Source organism: Pelobates fuscus, chromosome 9 (assembly GCF_036172605.1).
Source record: "Pelobates fuscus isolate aPelFus1 chromosome 9, aPelFus1.pri, whole genome shotgun sequence".
In the NCBI taxonomy this organism is placed as follows: Eukaryota; Metazoa; Chordata; class Amphibia; order Anura; family Pelobatidae; genus Pelobates; species Pelobates fuscus.
In genome coordinates, this window is record NC_086325.1 from 116685098 (window position 1) to 116699910 (window position 14813).

The window sequence follows — 14813 nt, forward strand, 5'->3', positions numbered from 1 at the left end:
TACTCTGGCTAATGGGAAATCTAGCCATGTCATCACATAGAAACACATTATGCAATTATGCACTAGATTATAATATATTTCAAATCTCAAAGGCTACAGTTTTTCTATAGTTGACACATTCAGAATACAAAGAGATCATGCTTGGTGATACACCTCAGAGTTCTTTATACCTTACTTAATGTAATGTTGTTATTTATGGTGATTTTTCAAGCAGGATAAAAGTGGTAAGTGATGTCCCTAAGGGGTCTGTTCTGGGATCAACATATTTATAAACGGTCTTGAAATATGCATTGAAAGTCATGTGTCATTGATACAGGTGACACAAAACTAGGTATGTTTATGCAATGTGAGCAGGGTATTACTTTGCTGTAGAGGGATTTAGATATATAAGAGGTCTATGTACTTAAATGACAGACTACATTTAATGAAGATCAATGCAAAGTTATGCACTTCAAGGTAAAGAATGCATAAGCAACTTACACCCTAAATGGCAGTGAATTACGGGCTGCAACACATGAGGAGGATTTGCGAATTGAGATAACAAACTAGGCAACAATGTGCAATGTTAATCAGCAGTAAGGTATTGTCTTGCATGAAAAGGAACATTCATTCCTGGGAATCACTGGCAAGACTACACCGCGTTCTAAAGAAGGATATTATGGCACTAGAAAAAGTGCAGAGATGAGCACAAAATTAATAAAAGGAATGAAACATTTTAGTTATGAAGAAAGGTTAACAAATTTAAATATGTTTAGTTTGGAAAAATGACAGAAGGGATATATGAAAGGATTATTTAAATATATTCAGGGCTAATACAAATGAATGTCTGGAAATCTATTCATAAACAGGACTATACATAGGACACAAAGTTACCCATTTATATTGAAAGAAAGGAGATTTAGTCTAAGGTAAAGGAAACTTTTTTTTTTACTGTAACAGCAATAAGGATGTGGAATTTTATGCCTTAAGATGTGGTTTTATCAGAGACTGTACAGAGTTTTAAACAGCAACTGGATGAATACTTGCAAAAACATAATATTCAGGGATACAATATTTCAATAGGTGGAGTAACAGCTTCTTGATCCAAGGAGGAATCTGACTGCCATTCAGGTGTCAAGAAGGATTTTTTCCTAACTTGTTGCAAAATTAGAAAATGCTTCAAAACAGTTGTTTCACTTCTTGTGGATCAAAATGCGCAAGAAAGGCGTAACTTGATGGACGCAAGTCTCATTTTAGCCTATAAAACAATGTAACTGCGTAAAAATGTACATAAATCAGGGGGATCCTCCAAATACAAATAGAGTTATACAAAATGGCACAATAGTTTAGGATGAGTAAGGCATTGACATTATAAATTATTACCTTTCTTCCTTTACCATTAATTCAAACTAAAATAAACTAAAGTTCAGGTTTAGAACTTGGAGATGTAGTGTCTTGACTTTTAGAATCTGGTATGTGAAAAGACACAAATGGACACCGCTTTACGTTAAGACACACTAACTTCTGAATTGACGCGGTTTTTACAATATTAAATCCAGTTTCCCCACCAAATGTGCTTGGCTTCCAGTATTCTGGAGAACAAATTGGATTTCCCATAAGTCCTTTAAGTGAAAATGGCGCTCCGATTTCAATCATACTTTCTCCAAATATAGACTTTGGATGTGTCTTCTCAAGGAGAAGTCCAGGGTAAAATTCCAGTGCATCAATATCTCCATATAGGGACTCGAGTTGCTTTGAAACAATTTCTTCCCCTGAAAATATAAATATGTGCTTTGAATATATAGCTAACACTTTAGTGATTGCTAAGAAGAAATCATAATATAAAAATTAAACATACTAAAATTCATACCAGTAACTAGGACAATAATTGTTAACAGAATGCATTGCCATTAAATTTAATAGTTAGATTAGAGCACAGTGTTATATATGTGGTCTTGTATCCTACATTGCAATTTTTTTTTTAATTGCCAAGTAGTCTTGTGCAGAGGCGGCTCTCTAATTAGGCGGTTTAGGCGGCCGCCTAAGGCCTCGCGCTGGCGGGGGCCTCGCGGCCGCCTAAACCACCTGTGAGCAGAGTGTGTCAGGTCCTCGGTCACTGACCGAGGACCTGACACCAGGAGGGGGCCCGGTGGCTTGCCCGGTATGCCGCCGGGTGCGAGGCCCCTCCTGGCTGCCTGGCCACCATCGCAGACACTGGTCTGCAGCTCCGCAGTGTGCAGAGCTGCAGACCATGTGACTCGCGAGAATTGGCCAATCAGAGCGTTGCCGCGGGTTACCGCGGCAACGCTCTGAAATCTCGCGAGATTACATGGTCTGCAGCTATGCGGAGCTGCAGACCGGAAGCAGTGGCCACCGGACCACCAGGGAACCCACTGGACCACCAGGGAAAGGTAGGCTCTCCCTCCCCATCACCCCCACCACACTCAGCCTCACCCACAGCATCACCCCCCACCACCCTCAGCCTCACCCTCCACCACCATCACCCCCCACCACCATCACCACCCTCAGCCTCACCCCCACCACCCTCAGCTTCACCCACCCTCAGCCTCACCCCCCCATCATCACCCCCACCACCCTCACCCTCAGCCTCACCCCCACCATCCTCAGCCTCACCCCCCACCATCACCCCTCCCCACCCTCACCATCACCCCCCACCACTCTCACCATCACCCCCCAGCACCCTCAGCCTCACCCCCCACCACCATCACCCCTCCCCACCCTCACCATCACCCCCCACCACCCTCAGCCTCACCCCCCACCACCATCACCCCCACCACCCTCAGCCTCACCCCCACCACCCTCAGCCTCACCCACCATCACCCCCCACCACTCTCACCATCATCCCCACCACCCTCAGCCTCACCCCCCACCACCATCACCCCCACCCCCCTCAGCCTCACCCCCACCACCCTCAGCCTCACCCCCCACCCTCAGCATCACCCCCCACCACTCTCACCATCACCCCCCACCACCCTCAGCCTCACCCCCCACCACCCTCAGCCTCACCCCCACCACTATCACACACCACCCTCACCCCCCACCACCATCACCCCCACCACCCTCAGCCTCACCCCCCACCATCACCCCCCAGCACCCTCAGCCTCACCCCCCACCACCATCACCCCTCCCCACCCTCACCATCACCCCCCACCACCCTCAGCCTCACCCCCCACCACCATCACCCCCACCACCCTCAGCCTCACCCCCACCACCCTCAGCCTCACCCACCATCACCCCCCACCACTCTCACCATCATCCCCACCACCCTCAGCCTCACCCCCCACCACCATCACCCCCACCCCCCTCAGCCTCACCCCCACCACCCTCAGCCTCACCCCCCCACCCTCAGCATCACCCCCCACCACTCTCACCATCACCCCCCACCACCCTCAGCCTCACCCCCCACCACCCTCAGCCTCACCCCCACCACTATCACACACCACCCTCACCCCCCACCACCATCACCCCCACCACCCTCAGCCTCACCCCCCACCATCACCCCTCCCCACCCTCACCATCACCCCCCACCACTCTCACCATCACCCCCCAGCACCCTCAGCATCACCCCTCCCCACCCTCACCATCACCCCCCACCACCCTCAGCCTCACCCCCCACAACCATCACCACCCTCAGCCTCACCCCCTACCACCATCACCCCCCATCACCCTCAGCTTTACCCCCCACCACCCTCAGCTTTACCCCCCACCACCCTCAGCCTCACCCCCCACCACCCTCGGCTTCATCCCCCACCACCCTCAGCCTCACCACCCCCCACCACCCTCATCATCACCACCATCCCCCACCACCCTCATCATCACCACCATCCCCCACCACCCTCCTCATCACCACCACCCTCAGCATCACTCCCCCCACCACCCTCAGCATCACCCCCCTCACCACCCTCAGCCTCACCCCCACCACCCTCAGCATAACCCTCCGTCACCACCCTCAGCCTCACCCCACTCACCATCACCACCTCCTTCTCACATTACCCCCTCTCACTCTCACATTACCCCCTCTCACTCTCACATTACCCCCTCTCACTCTCACATTACCCCCTCACTCTCACATTACCCCCTCACTCTCACATTACCCCCTCACTCTCACATTACCCCCCTCACTCTCACATTACCCCCTCACTCTCACATTACCCCCCTCACTCTCACATTACCCCCCTCACTCTCTCATTAGCCCCCCCACTCTCACATTAGCCCCCCCCACTCTCACATTAGCCCCCCCCACTCTCACATTACCCACCCACTCTCACATTATGCCCCCTCACTCTCACATTATGCCCCCTCACTCTCACATTATGCCCCCTCACTCACACATTATGCCCCCTCACTCTCACATTACCCTCACTCTCACATTACCCCCCTCTCACTCTCACATTACCCCCCTCACTCTCACATTACCCCCTCACTCTTACATTAACCCCCTCTCACTCTCACATTACCCCCCTCACTCTCACATTACCCCCTCACTCTCACATTACCCCCCTTCACTCTCACATTACCCCCCTCACTCTTACATTACCCCCTCACTTTTACATTACCCCCCTCACTCTCACATTACCATCACCCCCCGCTCCCTCTCACCATCAACCCCCCGCTCCCTCTCACCATCAACCCCCCGCTCCCTCTCACCATCACACCCCCCGCTCCCTCTCACCATCACACCCCCCGCTCCCTCTCACCATCACACCCCCCGCTCCCTCTCACCATCATCCCCCCGCTCCCTCTCACCATCACCCGCCTCTCACATTACCCCCCTTTCACCATCACCCGCCTCTCACCATCACCCCCCCCATACACACAACACACTTCAAGCAGCTACCCCATACACAGGGTCTCAGACAAAAACGCAAACATGCTCACAGAGACATACATTCACACACACAATGATACTCTCTGTCAGACACACTCTCAGGCACATACACAGGTAGACAGTGCATCAATGTGTATATGTGACACTTTTTTGTTAGTGGGGCCTCATGTTTACGTTTCGCCTAAGGCCTCATAAAGTCTAGAGCCGCCTCTGGTCTTGTGCATACCAGAAAACAAATTTGGCCTGTAAAATATTCAGTTTAGCTCAGCCAAATAACTTACATGTACTGCAAAATATAAATATATTGTATATATTTTCCAGTACATGGGTAAGCACATTTTTTTTTTTTGCAATTTTGTTCACAGATGAAAAGATGATTGATAGTTATACACTAAATGTTTATTATATTCACAGATCAAATGAAAATTGACCAATAGAGAGAAAAAAAGAGGAGGAGTAACTCTAATATTAATAGATTTATATATAAATATATATTATGTAAATAAAGATTTTTACTGATCCTCCTTCTTTCCCCTCTATTGTTCACTTGATCTTATATAGACAGGTGTGTGCCCAATTCATGTCCAATCAATTGACTTTGTGGACTCCAAAGTGTAAAAACATGTTAAAGGACCACTCTAGGCACCCAGACCACTTCAGCTTAATGAAGTGGTCTGGGTGCCAGGTCCAGCTAGGTTTAACCCTTTTTTTTATAAACATAGCAGTTTCAGAGAAACTGCTATGTTTATTAATGGGTTAAGCCTTCCCCCAAATCCTCTAGTGGCTGTTGACAGCCGCTAGAGGTGCTTGCGTGATTCTCACTGTGAAAATCACAGTGAGAGCACGCAAGCGTCCATAGGAAAGCATTGTAAATGCTTTCCTATGCGACTGGCTGAATGCGCGCGCAGCTCTTGCCGCACGTGCGCATTCAGCCGACGGGGCGGAACGGAGGAGGATCGGAGGCAGAGAGCTCCCCGCCCAGCGCTGGAAAAAGGCAAGTTTTACCTCTCTTCCCCTTTCCAGAGCCGGGCGGGAGGGGGACCCTGAGGGTGGGGGCACCTTCAGGGCACTATAGTGCCAGGAAAACTAGTATGTTTTCCTGGCACTAGAGTGGTCCTTTAAAGATGATCCAGATCTGATCTAAATTTTATAGCAAAGGGTTTGAATACGCATGTTAAAGTTTTATTTATTTATTTTTCTTTTTAAAATACATTTGCAAAGTTTTCAAAACTTGAGTGTAGATTGATATGAAAGGGGACGTGGTCTGGCTGGCAGCCAAGATGGCCACTTTACATTAGAGCTCTGCATAAATCTGAGCAAAAAAGCTTTTTGACTTGAATTTGACATATATATGCTTATAAATCATGCTGAAATCTAAAAAGATTTTTAAAACTTGAGTATAAATTTGTGGAGAAAAGTGAGTCACCGCATGGCCGTGTAATGGAGGACACAGAAACACCTTGGTCCAATTAGGCTGCCGCTTCAGGAGATTCAATATCACAAATGAACATTAAAATGCAAAAGTTAATTTGGCTCTCTGAATAAAATGCAAAAGTTAATTTGGCTCTCTGAATTGGTCATCGCGGATGAGGGAAGACCTTGACATGGCCGTATAATCGAGGAAGGGGAACCAGTCTCAAGCAGCCCCTTCTTCAGCAGATTCAGAGACTTAAATGGAGTCCAGGCTAACACCAGCCTTGATGGAGTGTATGCTGAATTCACTTCATGAATCTCTCCAGACTGACCTGCTCAAAGAAATTGCTGCCGGTCACAAGGATGTAACCGAATTAGACTTTTGCATCGGAAAAATCGAATTGGCTCATAACGAGCAAATGGAAGAGATGGACGAATTTGATGAAAAATTGCGACCGCTTTTGATTTGCAACTTAAAACTGAATGAGAGAAACATGGAAATGGAGAATAGAAGCTGAATGAACAATATTCCTATTCAGGGAATTCTTGAAAAGGTTAGTCCGTATTACTTATTAACACATGTACAAAGTATAATTTCGTCGGTTTTGCTGAATTTGAAAGACTGCAAATTGATTATAGACAGATGTCTATAATCAATTTGAGATGTCTATAATAGACAGACTCCACTGAATATAATCAAGGATGTTCTGGACAGTTTTCCTTTTTTTTTTCCATATCCAGGAACAGCTCAAGTTAAAGATACGTTGTTTCAAAGTTTAAAATTTTTTCAAGACTTAGCATTGGATACCTTGAAAAGGAGAAGGGAATTTACATTTATTAAAGAAGAATCGAGAGCTAAGGAAATAAAATACAGATGGGGATTCCCTGTGAAACCTCTTTTTAGCTGTGATGGAAAAGGATTTACAATTTGTTCACCAAAGAAGGATGGGAGTTCCTGTAATTTTTGTAAGATCAGACATGATGGTTCCAAAATAGTATAAACAGATAGCGTGTAGGCGCTTCACAATTTAAAACAAAAATCCTTATCGTAGCTGCAATAATTAGCAGGCAGTGTGACTGATATACCGTATATACTCGAGTATAAGCCGACCTGAATATAAGCCGAGGCCCCTAATTTTACCCCAAAAAACTGGGAAAACGTATTGACTCGAGTATAAGACTAGGGTGGGAAATGCAGCAGCTACTGGTAAATTTCTAAATAAAATTAGATCCTAAAAAAATTATATTAATTTAATATTTATTTACAGTGTGTGTATATAATGAATGCAGTGTGTGTGTGTATGAATGCAGTGTGTATATGAATGCTGTGTGTGTATGCAGTGTGTATATAATGAATGGAGTGCAGTGCGTGTATATGAGTGCAGTGTGTGTATATGAGTGCAGTGTGTGTATGAGTGCAGTGTGTGTATAATGAATGCAGTGCAGTGTGTGTATGAGTGCAGTGTGTATGCAGTGTGTATATAATGAGTGCAGTGTGTGTGTGTGAGTGCAGTGTGTATATAATGAATGCAGTGTGTATGTATGAGTGCAGTGTGTGTATGAATGCAGTGTGTATATAATGAATGGAGTGCAGTGTGTGTATATGAGTGCAGTGTGTATGCAGTGTGTGTATATGAGTGCAGTGTGTATGCAGTGTGTGTATATGAGTGCAGTGTGTGTATGAGTGCAGTGTGAATGCAGTGTGTGCATGAATGCAGTGTGTGTATGAATGCAGTGTGTATGCAGTGTGTGTATATAATGAATGCAGTGCAGTGTGTGTATGAGTGCAGTGTGAATGCAGTGTGTGTATGTGTGTATGTATGAATGCAGTGTGTATGCAGTGTGTGTATGAATGCAGTGTGTGAATATAATGAATGCAGTGCAGTGTGTGTATGAGTGTGTATGAATGCAGTGTGTGTGAGTGCAGTGTGTGTGTGTGTGAGTGCAGAGCATTGGTGGGGGTGGGCATTTTATTAATTATTATTATTTTATTATTATTGTGATATATATATTTTTTAATGTTGTTATTATTTTTTTTATTTTTTTTTTTATTATTATTTTTTTTATTTGTTTTTTCGTCCCCCCTCCCTGCTTGTTAGCTGGCCAGGGAGGGGGGCTCTCACTCCCTGGTGGTCCAGTGGATGGGCTGTAGGAGGGGGGCTGTCAGGAAGCTGTAACTTACCTTCACCGCAGCTCCTGTCAGCTCCCTTCTCTCTCCTCCGTCCGTGCAGCTCCCAGGTCAGCTCCCTCTGCAACTCTCGCGGCCGCGCGGAGCGTTGCCACGGTAACCCGTGGCAACGCTCTGACCCCGCGGCTCTCGCGAGAGTTGCAGAGGGAGCTGACCTGGGAGCTGCACGGACGGAGGAGAGAGAAGGGAGCTGACAGGAGCTGCGGTGAAGGTAAGTTACAGCTTCCTGACAGCCCCCGGTCCTTGTCTGTATTATGGCAATGAAAATTGCCATAATACAGACAACTGACTCGAGTATAAGACGAGTAAGTGTTTTTCAGCACAAAAAATGTGCTGAAAAACTCGTCTTATACTCGAGTATATACGGTAGTTGTGTTTCAATAAACAAGACAATTACAAGAAAACTTACAGGAACAATAGGTTGAAGAGGACCCTGCTCAAATGAGCTTACAGTCTATAGGAGGTGGGGTATTAGAAACATTAGGATAGGAAATATCAAGTAGGAGTGAAGCAGAGCTGGAGGAGAGAGCAAAGCACTATCCCATAGGAGAGAGCAAGAGACAGGTATGTAAGGGAGAGATCACTCTGGGAGGCCATACACTTTCCTGAAGAGATGGGTTTTAAGGCCCTTCTTAAATGATTGAAGACTAGGGGAGAGTCTGATGGCAGTAGGCAAGTTATTCCAAAGGAGAGGAGCCGCCCGTGAGAGGTCCTGCAAGCGCGAGTTGGCCGTACGGGTGCGAGCAGCGGTCAGGAGGTGGTCGCGGGCAGAGCGGAGGGTACGAGGAGGGGCATACCTCTGGATCAGTGAAGAGATATAAGAATGGCTGGAATTGTTCAGTGCTTTAAATGTATGGGTTAGCACTTTGAATGGACTCCTATAGGATACAGGGAGCCAATGTAAGGACTGGCAGAGGGGCGAGGTGTGAGAGGGCCGACTGGATAGGAAAATCAGTCTAGCTGCAGCATTCATTACAGACTGTAGCGGGGCAGTACGGCTTTTGGGGAGACCAATCAGGAGAGGGTTACAGTAATCCATGCGGGAAATTACTAGAGCATGGACAAGCTCCTTGGTAGCATCTTGCGTAAGAAAGGGGCGGATGCGGGCTATGTTTTTGAGTTGGAACCTACAGGACTTGGCAACAAACTGGATGTGAGACTCAAAGGTGAGACCAGAGTCAAGTATGACGCCAAGACAGCGCACTTGTAGGGATGGACTTATGTGGATATCACTGACTTGAAGGGAGAGTGAGAGAGGAGGATCAGTATTAGGAGGAGAAAAGACAAGGAGTTCAGTTTTAGAGAGGTTAAGTTTGACAAAGCGTGACGACATCCAGTCAGAGATGGAAGAGAGGCAAGCAGTGACACGTTGCAGGACGGCCGGGGAGAGGTCCGGTGAGGACAGGTATATCTGAGTGTCATCAGCGTACAGGTGGTAGTTGAATCCAAAAGAGGCAATAAGTTTTCCAAGAGAGGCAGTATAAAGAGAAAATAGAAGGGGACCAAGGACAGAGCCTTGGGGAACTCCAACCGAGACAGGGCGAGGGGAGGAGGTATCCTTGGAAAAGGAGACACTAAATGAGTGTTGGGAGAGATAGGAGGAAAACCAAGAGAGGACAGAGTAACAGAGACCGAGTGATTGAAGAGTTTGAAGGAGGAGAGCATGATCAACTGTGTCAAAGGCAGCAGAGAGGTCAAGGAGAATTAATATGGAGTAGTGACCTTTGGATTTAGCGGAGATTAGGTCATTAGTCACTTTGATAAGAGCGGTCTCAGTAGAGTGGAGAGGTTGAGAAATATATCAGTATGCACACCAAACCCAGTGAGAATATAAAAATTAATTTAATACCACCATATAATGAAGTACAATAGAATGGTACCTAAAATATAAACATAAAACACAACATAGTGTTAGCTGTATATATAACAGAAAACTGTGAACAGACATAGGACTACCACTCACATTTTCCAGAGCCATGCCAGGCTCTTTATAGTGGGCTTAGGGGTGCCAATACAGGCTAACGATTCCACTGTCAGTGGTAGACGATGATGATGGGACTTCAAATAGGTTAAAGGACCACTCTAGGCACCCAGACCACTTCAGCTTAATGAAGTGGTCTGGGTGCCAGGTTCCTCTAGAATTAACCCTTTTTTCTATAAACATAGCAGTTTCAGAGAAATTGCTATGTTTATAATAGGGTTAATCCAGCCTCCAAATCCTCTAGTGGCTGTCTCACTGACAGCCGCTAGAGGCGCTTGCGTGATTCTCACTGTGAAAATCACAGTGAGAGCACGCAAGCGTCCATAGGAAAGCATTGTAAATGCTTTCCTATGAGACCGGCTGAATGCGCGAGCAGCTCTTGCCGCGCATGCGCATTCAGCCCAAAGGGAGGATCGGAGGCGGAGAGCTCCCCGCCCGGCGCTGGAGAAAGGTAAGTTTTAACCCTTTACTCTCCCCACAGCCCGGCGGGAGGGGGTCCCTGAGGGTGGGGGCACCCTCAGGGCACTATAGTGCCAGGAAAACAAGTATGTTTTCCTGGCACTATAGTGTTCCTTTAAAAAAGATTTATTGAAAATATAATATTAAACAGCTTAAGGTACTATGGGGGAGGAACCCAGCATATAAATACAATATGGCAACAAAAGTTGGAGTTCCACTCACCACTATAATTAGTAACCAGGAGTAAATAAATAAAATATAAAAACAAATATATAAAAACCAAATACAGCAAACACGTTTTGGCGATAAGCATTCTTCTAGTGCTGATTGGTTCCAAAAGCTCAGGGGGGGAGGGGGGAGGGGAGGGAGAGAGAGACTTAAAGTGTTAATACAATTATACTGACTTTTTTTATTTCTTATATATTATTGCTAATAGATGGACCTTGCAGATTGATGGTTCAGATTGAAGGGTCCTATTAAAATACTCTACTATATATAAGATATTCTGCAGTACTTTTGTTGATTATTTTAAAGGGAGACTTTGATAAGGTTTTCTTGTCCATTTTTTATCATGTTTCATTGATAGTATTCAAGGTTAGTTTATAAACAGTACTTTATGCATAATTGTGTCCTCTTTTCATCTTAAACTTCTTTGTAATGATTATCATTTATGGTGAGGCATTGTTTATTGTCAAGCAAAAATAAGATAATTGGTGTATTTCTCTATAAGTTACATTTTATTTTTGGGAGTTACTTTCATATAATTGTGGACTTTTAATTTGTTTTACTACTGTGTTACTAAAGGTATTTTGGCTACTTTTACATTTTACTCTTTTATTATATATATATATATATATATATATATATATATATATATATATATATATATATATATATATATATATATATATATATATATATTGCCTGGTATCCTGATTTTACTCCCAGTAAGAACTACTCAAGAAATCCTTAGGTGGGGATTATTACACCCACGCCATTTCCATAGAGCAGTTTGTCTGCTCTGATAAATGTGAGTAATATGCTCTTATTTATTCTTCTGACTGAGTTTATACAGTGAGTACTATTGTTGCTTCTTTTTATATTTTGGTCCACACATCATTGAAACCATTCTTCACGTATCCTATAAGTGGGGATTGTACCACTGTAAAATGCAGTTTTACTAATTATTATATATTTTTCTTTTTAATTATATTATAATATTTGTTTATGCTTAAAACCATATTCTATACGTTTATTCTCCAAAACTTAAAGGCCTGTTACCATTTTTGGGAGGGCAGACTTTTTTCTTCCAATACCATCTCATTGTCTAATTCTTTCTGTTTATTCTTTTGTTAAGTTTTTTCCCCTTCTAATTTTTAATTATTTTCTCCTTCACACTTATTTTTTCTTGGGGTCATAGGGTGTTTTATTTTCAATGGCCGGTTTCACGATGTTTTATAAACCATGTGATCTCTTTATTTTTAGCTATTGGGCTAGTGATTTAAACTTAATAATACAATGCATAAAATGTTTTTTTTATGATAATCACATTTATGTTTTATATTTTTTGCTATACTTCAGAACTGTCCCATATATATACTTATAATATAGATCCCTTGCATATATACTTAGAATTGACTGTAGGTGGATGGTTTGTTTAACCCAGTTTCCATTTTTTTTCTTTTGTACCCCTTCACATTGTTGTTTTTTCCTACATCCTTTGCAAAAAAATGAGTAGAAAGGATTAGAACAGATTGATGTATAAGTATATTTAAACAATTGTAGCATTCAGGCTGCAACATAAAAATGTGAAAAAAATATGAAAAGGTGTGTGTGTGTGTATATATATATATATATATATATATATATATATCTATATAAATATATAAATATATATATATATATATATACACACATACCATATATACACTCATCCACCCCCAGCCCCCCATGCATTTCATCCCCCGCAGCCCCTACATGTGTCATTAACTCTGTCCCAGGGCCTCCATGTGTGTTATTCCCTCTGTCCCAGCCCCCCATGTGTGTCATTCCCTCTCTCCCACGCCCCCCATGTGTGTCATTCGATCTGTACCAGCCCCCCATGTGTGTCATTTCCAGCCCCCCATGAGTATCATTCCCTCCGTCCCAGCCCGTCCATGTGTGTGACTCTCTCCTCACTACTGTAAAGTAAGTAGTGCCTGTTTCTGTATGTGTAAGGGATGCATTTTGTGATTCTGTGTGTGTGTCTGTAGGAATGTATTGTGTGTGTGTATGTGTATATATATATATATATATATATATATATATATATATATAGGGATGCATTATGTATGTGTGTGTGTGTATATAGGGATGCATTGTGTGTGTGTGTGTGTTGGGATGCATTGTGTGTGTGTCAGTAGGGATAGCGTGTGTGTGTTTGTGTGGGTTTGCAGTGTGTGTGTGTAGGAATGCAGTTTGCAGTGTGCGTGTGTAGGGATGCAGTATGCAGTGTGTGTGTGTGTGTGTGTGTGTGTAGGGATGCATAAACTCTGCATTGACCCGGGAGGGAGATCAAAAGATCACCCTGACTGGGTCTGTGTGCAGGCAAGAAGCCGGGCTCACGGGTCCCTCAGGTGGCCTGGGCCCCTTACAAGTGAAAGAGCTGTACCTCCCAAATGGCCCACGGTCGCAGCTGCGGGCGTGCCCCTTGCAGTGACGGCCTCGGTCACAGCTAAAACCCCTGCGACCATGGTAGGTATGCCACTACCCACACATATATACATGCACACACACACATACATAGTGACATACATACAGACACACACATACAAACACACACAAACATACAGACACACACAGCTAATTTTTCAGCCACTGTCTTGTTTCTCACCTTTTTGGTGCAGGAAGGTGGCTGGGGCTGATGGGAATTGGCTGGCTCTCCTCTCCTCTCCTCACTGCCTCCTCTCTCTCCCGCACGAACTAAGCTGGGAGGAAGTGACCTGCCATCACTTGCTCCCAGCAGCAGTTGCGGCTGCTATTTTTAAAGGGGCCCGGTTGCGCTATTACATGGCTGTAGCGATGACCAGGCCCCTAAACACATATGCCCATCGGGTGGCTCTAAGGGTATGGGCCACCCAATGGACCCTATCAGTGTGCAGGCCCCGGTGCACGCACCAGCAGTAGTCCCACTGCTATAGATAGGGAATGCCAACCGTGCCCCCCAGGACCACCAGGCCCATGACAACCATTACGTTTGATGGCGGCCCTGTAAAGAAGTAATAATGCAGTGCCTGACATATGTTGATACCAGACATAAATCAGATTTACTTATTGAAATAATTTCAGATGTCATACAGCATGTGGATTGAAATGTATAAACTGTGCCCTCTATCTTTATTTTGTCCTGTCCTGTGCATGTGTGTGATAAAAACAAAACAAAACAAATAAAAATATGTAAAGTAAATCTGTAAAGTAAGACCTGGCGGGAATTTGAATTTACAATTTTAGGCAATAGAATGTCTCTTTCAGTTACTGATTCAATTATGTAATGCTCATGGTTCTGAGTAATACATGAATAATATATAATATAGCACATACCTCTCTGATTGTTAAAGAAGACAAAAATGAAGAATGCTTATGTTGGTTTATTTTTTAATACAGATTCCAAGGTTTTCATAGATGGAGTTTAATAGAAATATTTACAATATTGAAGGCTTTTTACCTGTTAAATCCTTGAAAGTTGTGTAAGCTTTTAAGTTGAACCTCTTTCGATACTCATTAAATGGCTGAAGTCTGAGTTTTCTTGATTCTTCAATAATGCCCATAGCCACCTTCAAAAGGTTCAAGTTAGTGTTTTTCCCCCCTCCAATCTACATATTATAGAAAAAAGATATATATATATATATATATAATTTTAAATACAATTAAGCCAACATATACTGGGTGGTTATTTCCCCAGTTTA

General features: G+C 44.2%; 1 protein-coding gene across 1 annotated transcript in view; it reads right to left on the minus strand.

The window, feature by feature from the left end:
- Positions 1–911: 911 nt before the first annotated feature.
- The window catches only part of PTGS1 (prostaglandin-endoperoxide synthase 1), a 139143-nt gene continuing 125241 nt past the window's right edge, over positions 912–14813 (minus strand). Inside the window, exons 10-11 of the mRNA XM_063432333.1 lie at positions 14573–14720; positions 912–1751 (exon numbers count right to left, since the gene is read on the minus strand). Of these exons, the coding sequence (XP_063288403.1) occupies positions 1399–1751; positions 14573–14720 (501 nt within the window). The 3' untranslated portion in view covers positions 912–1398. The remainder of the gene's footprint in view (positions 1752–14572; positions 14721–14813) is intronic.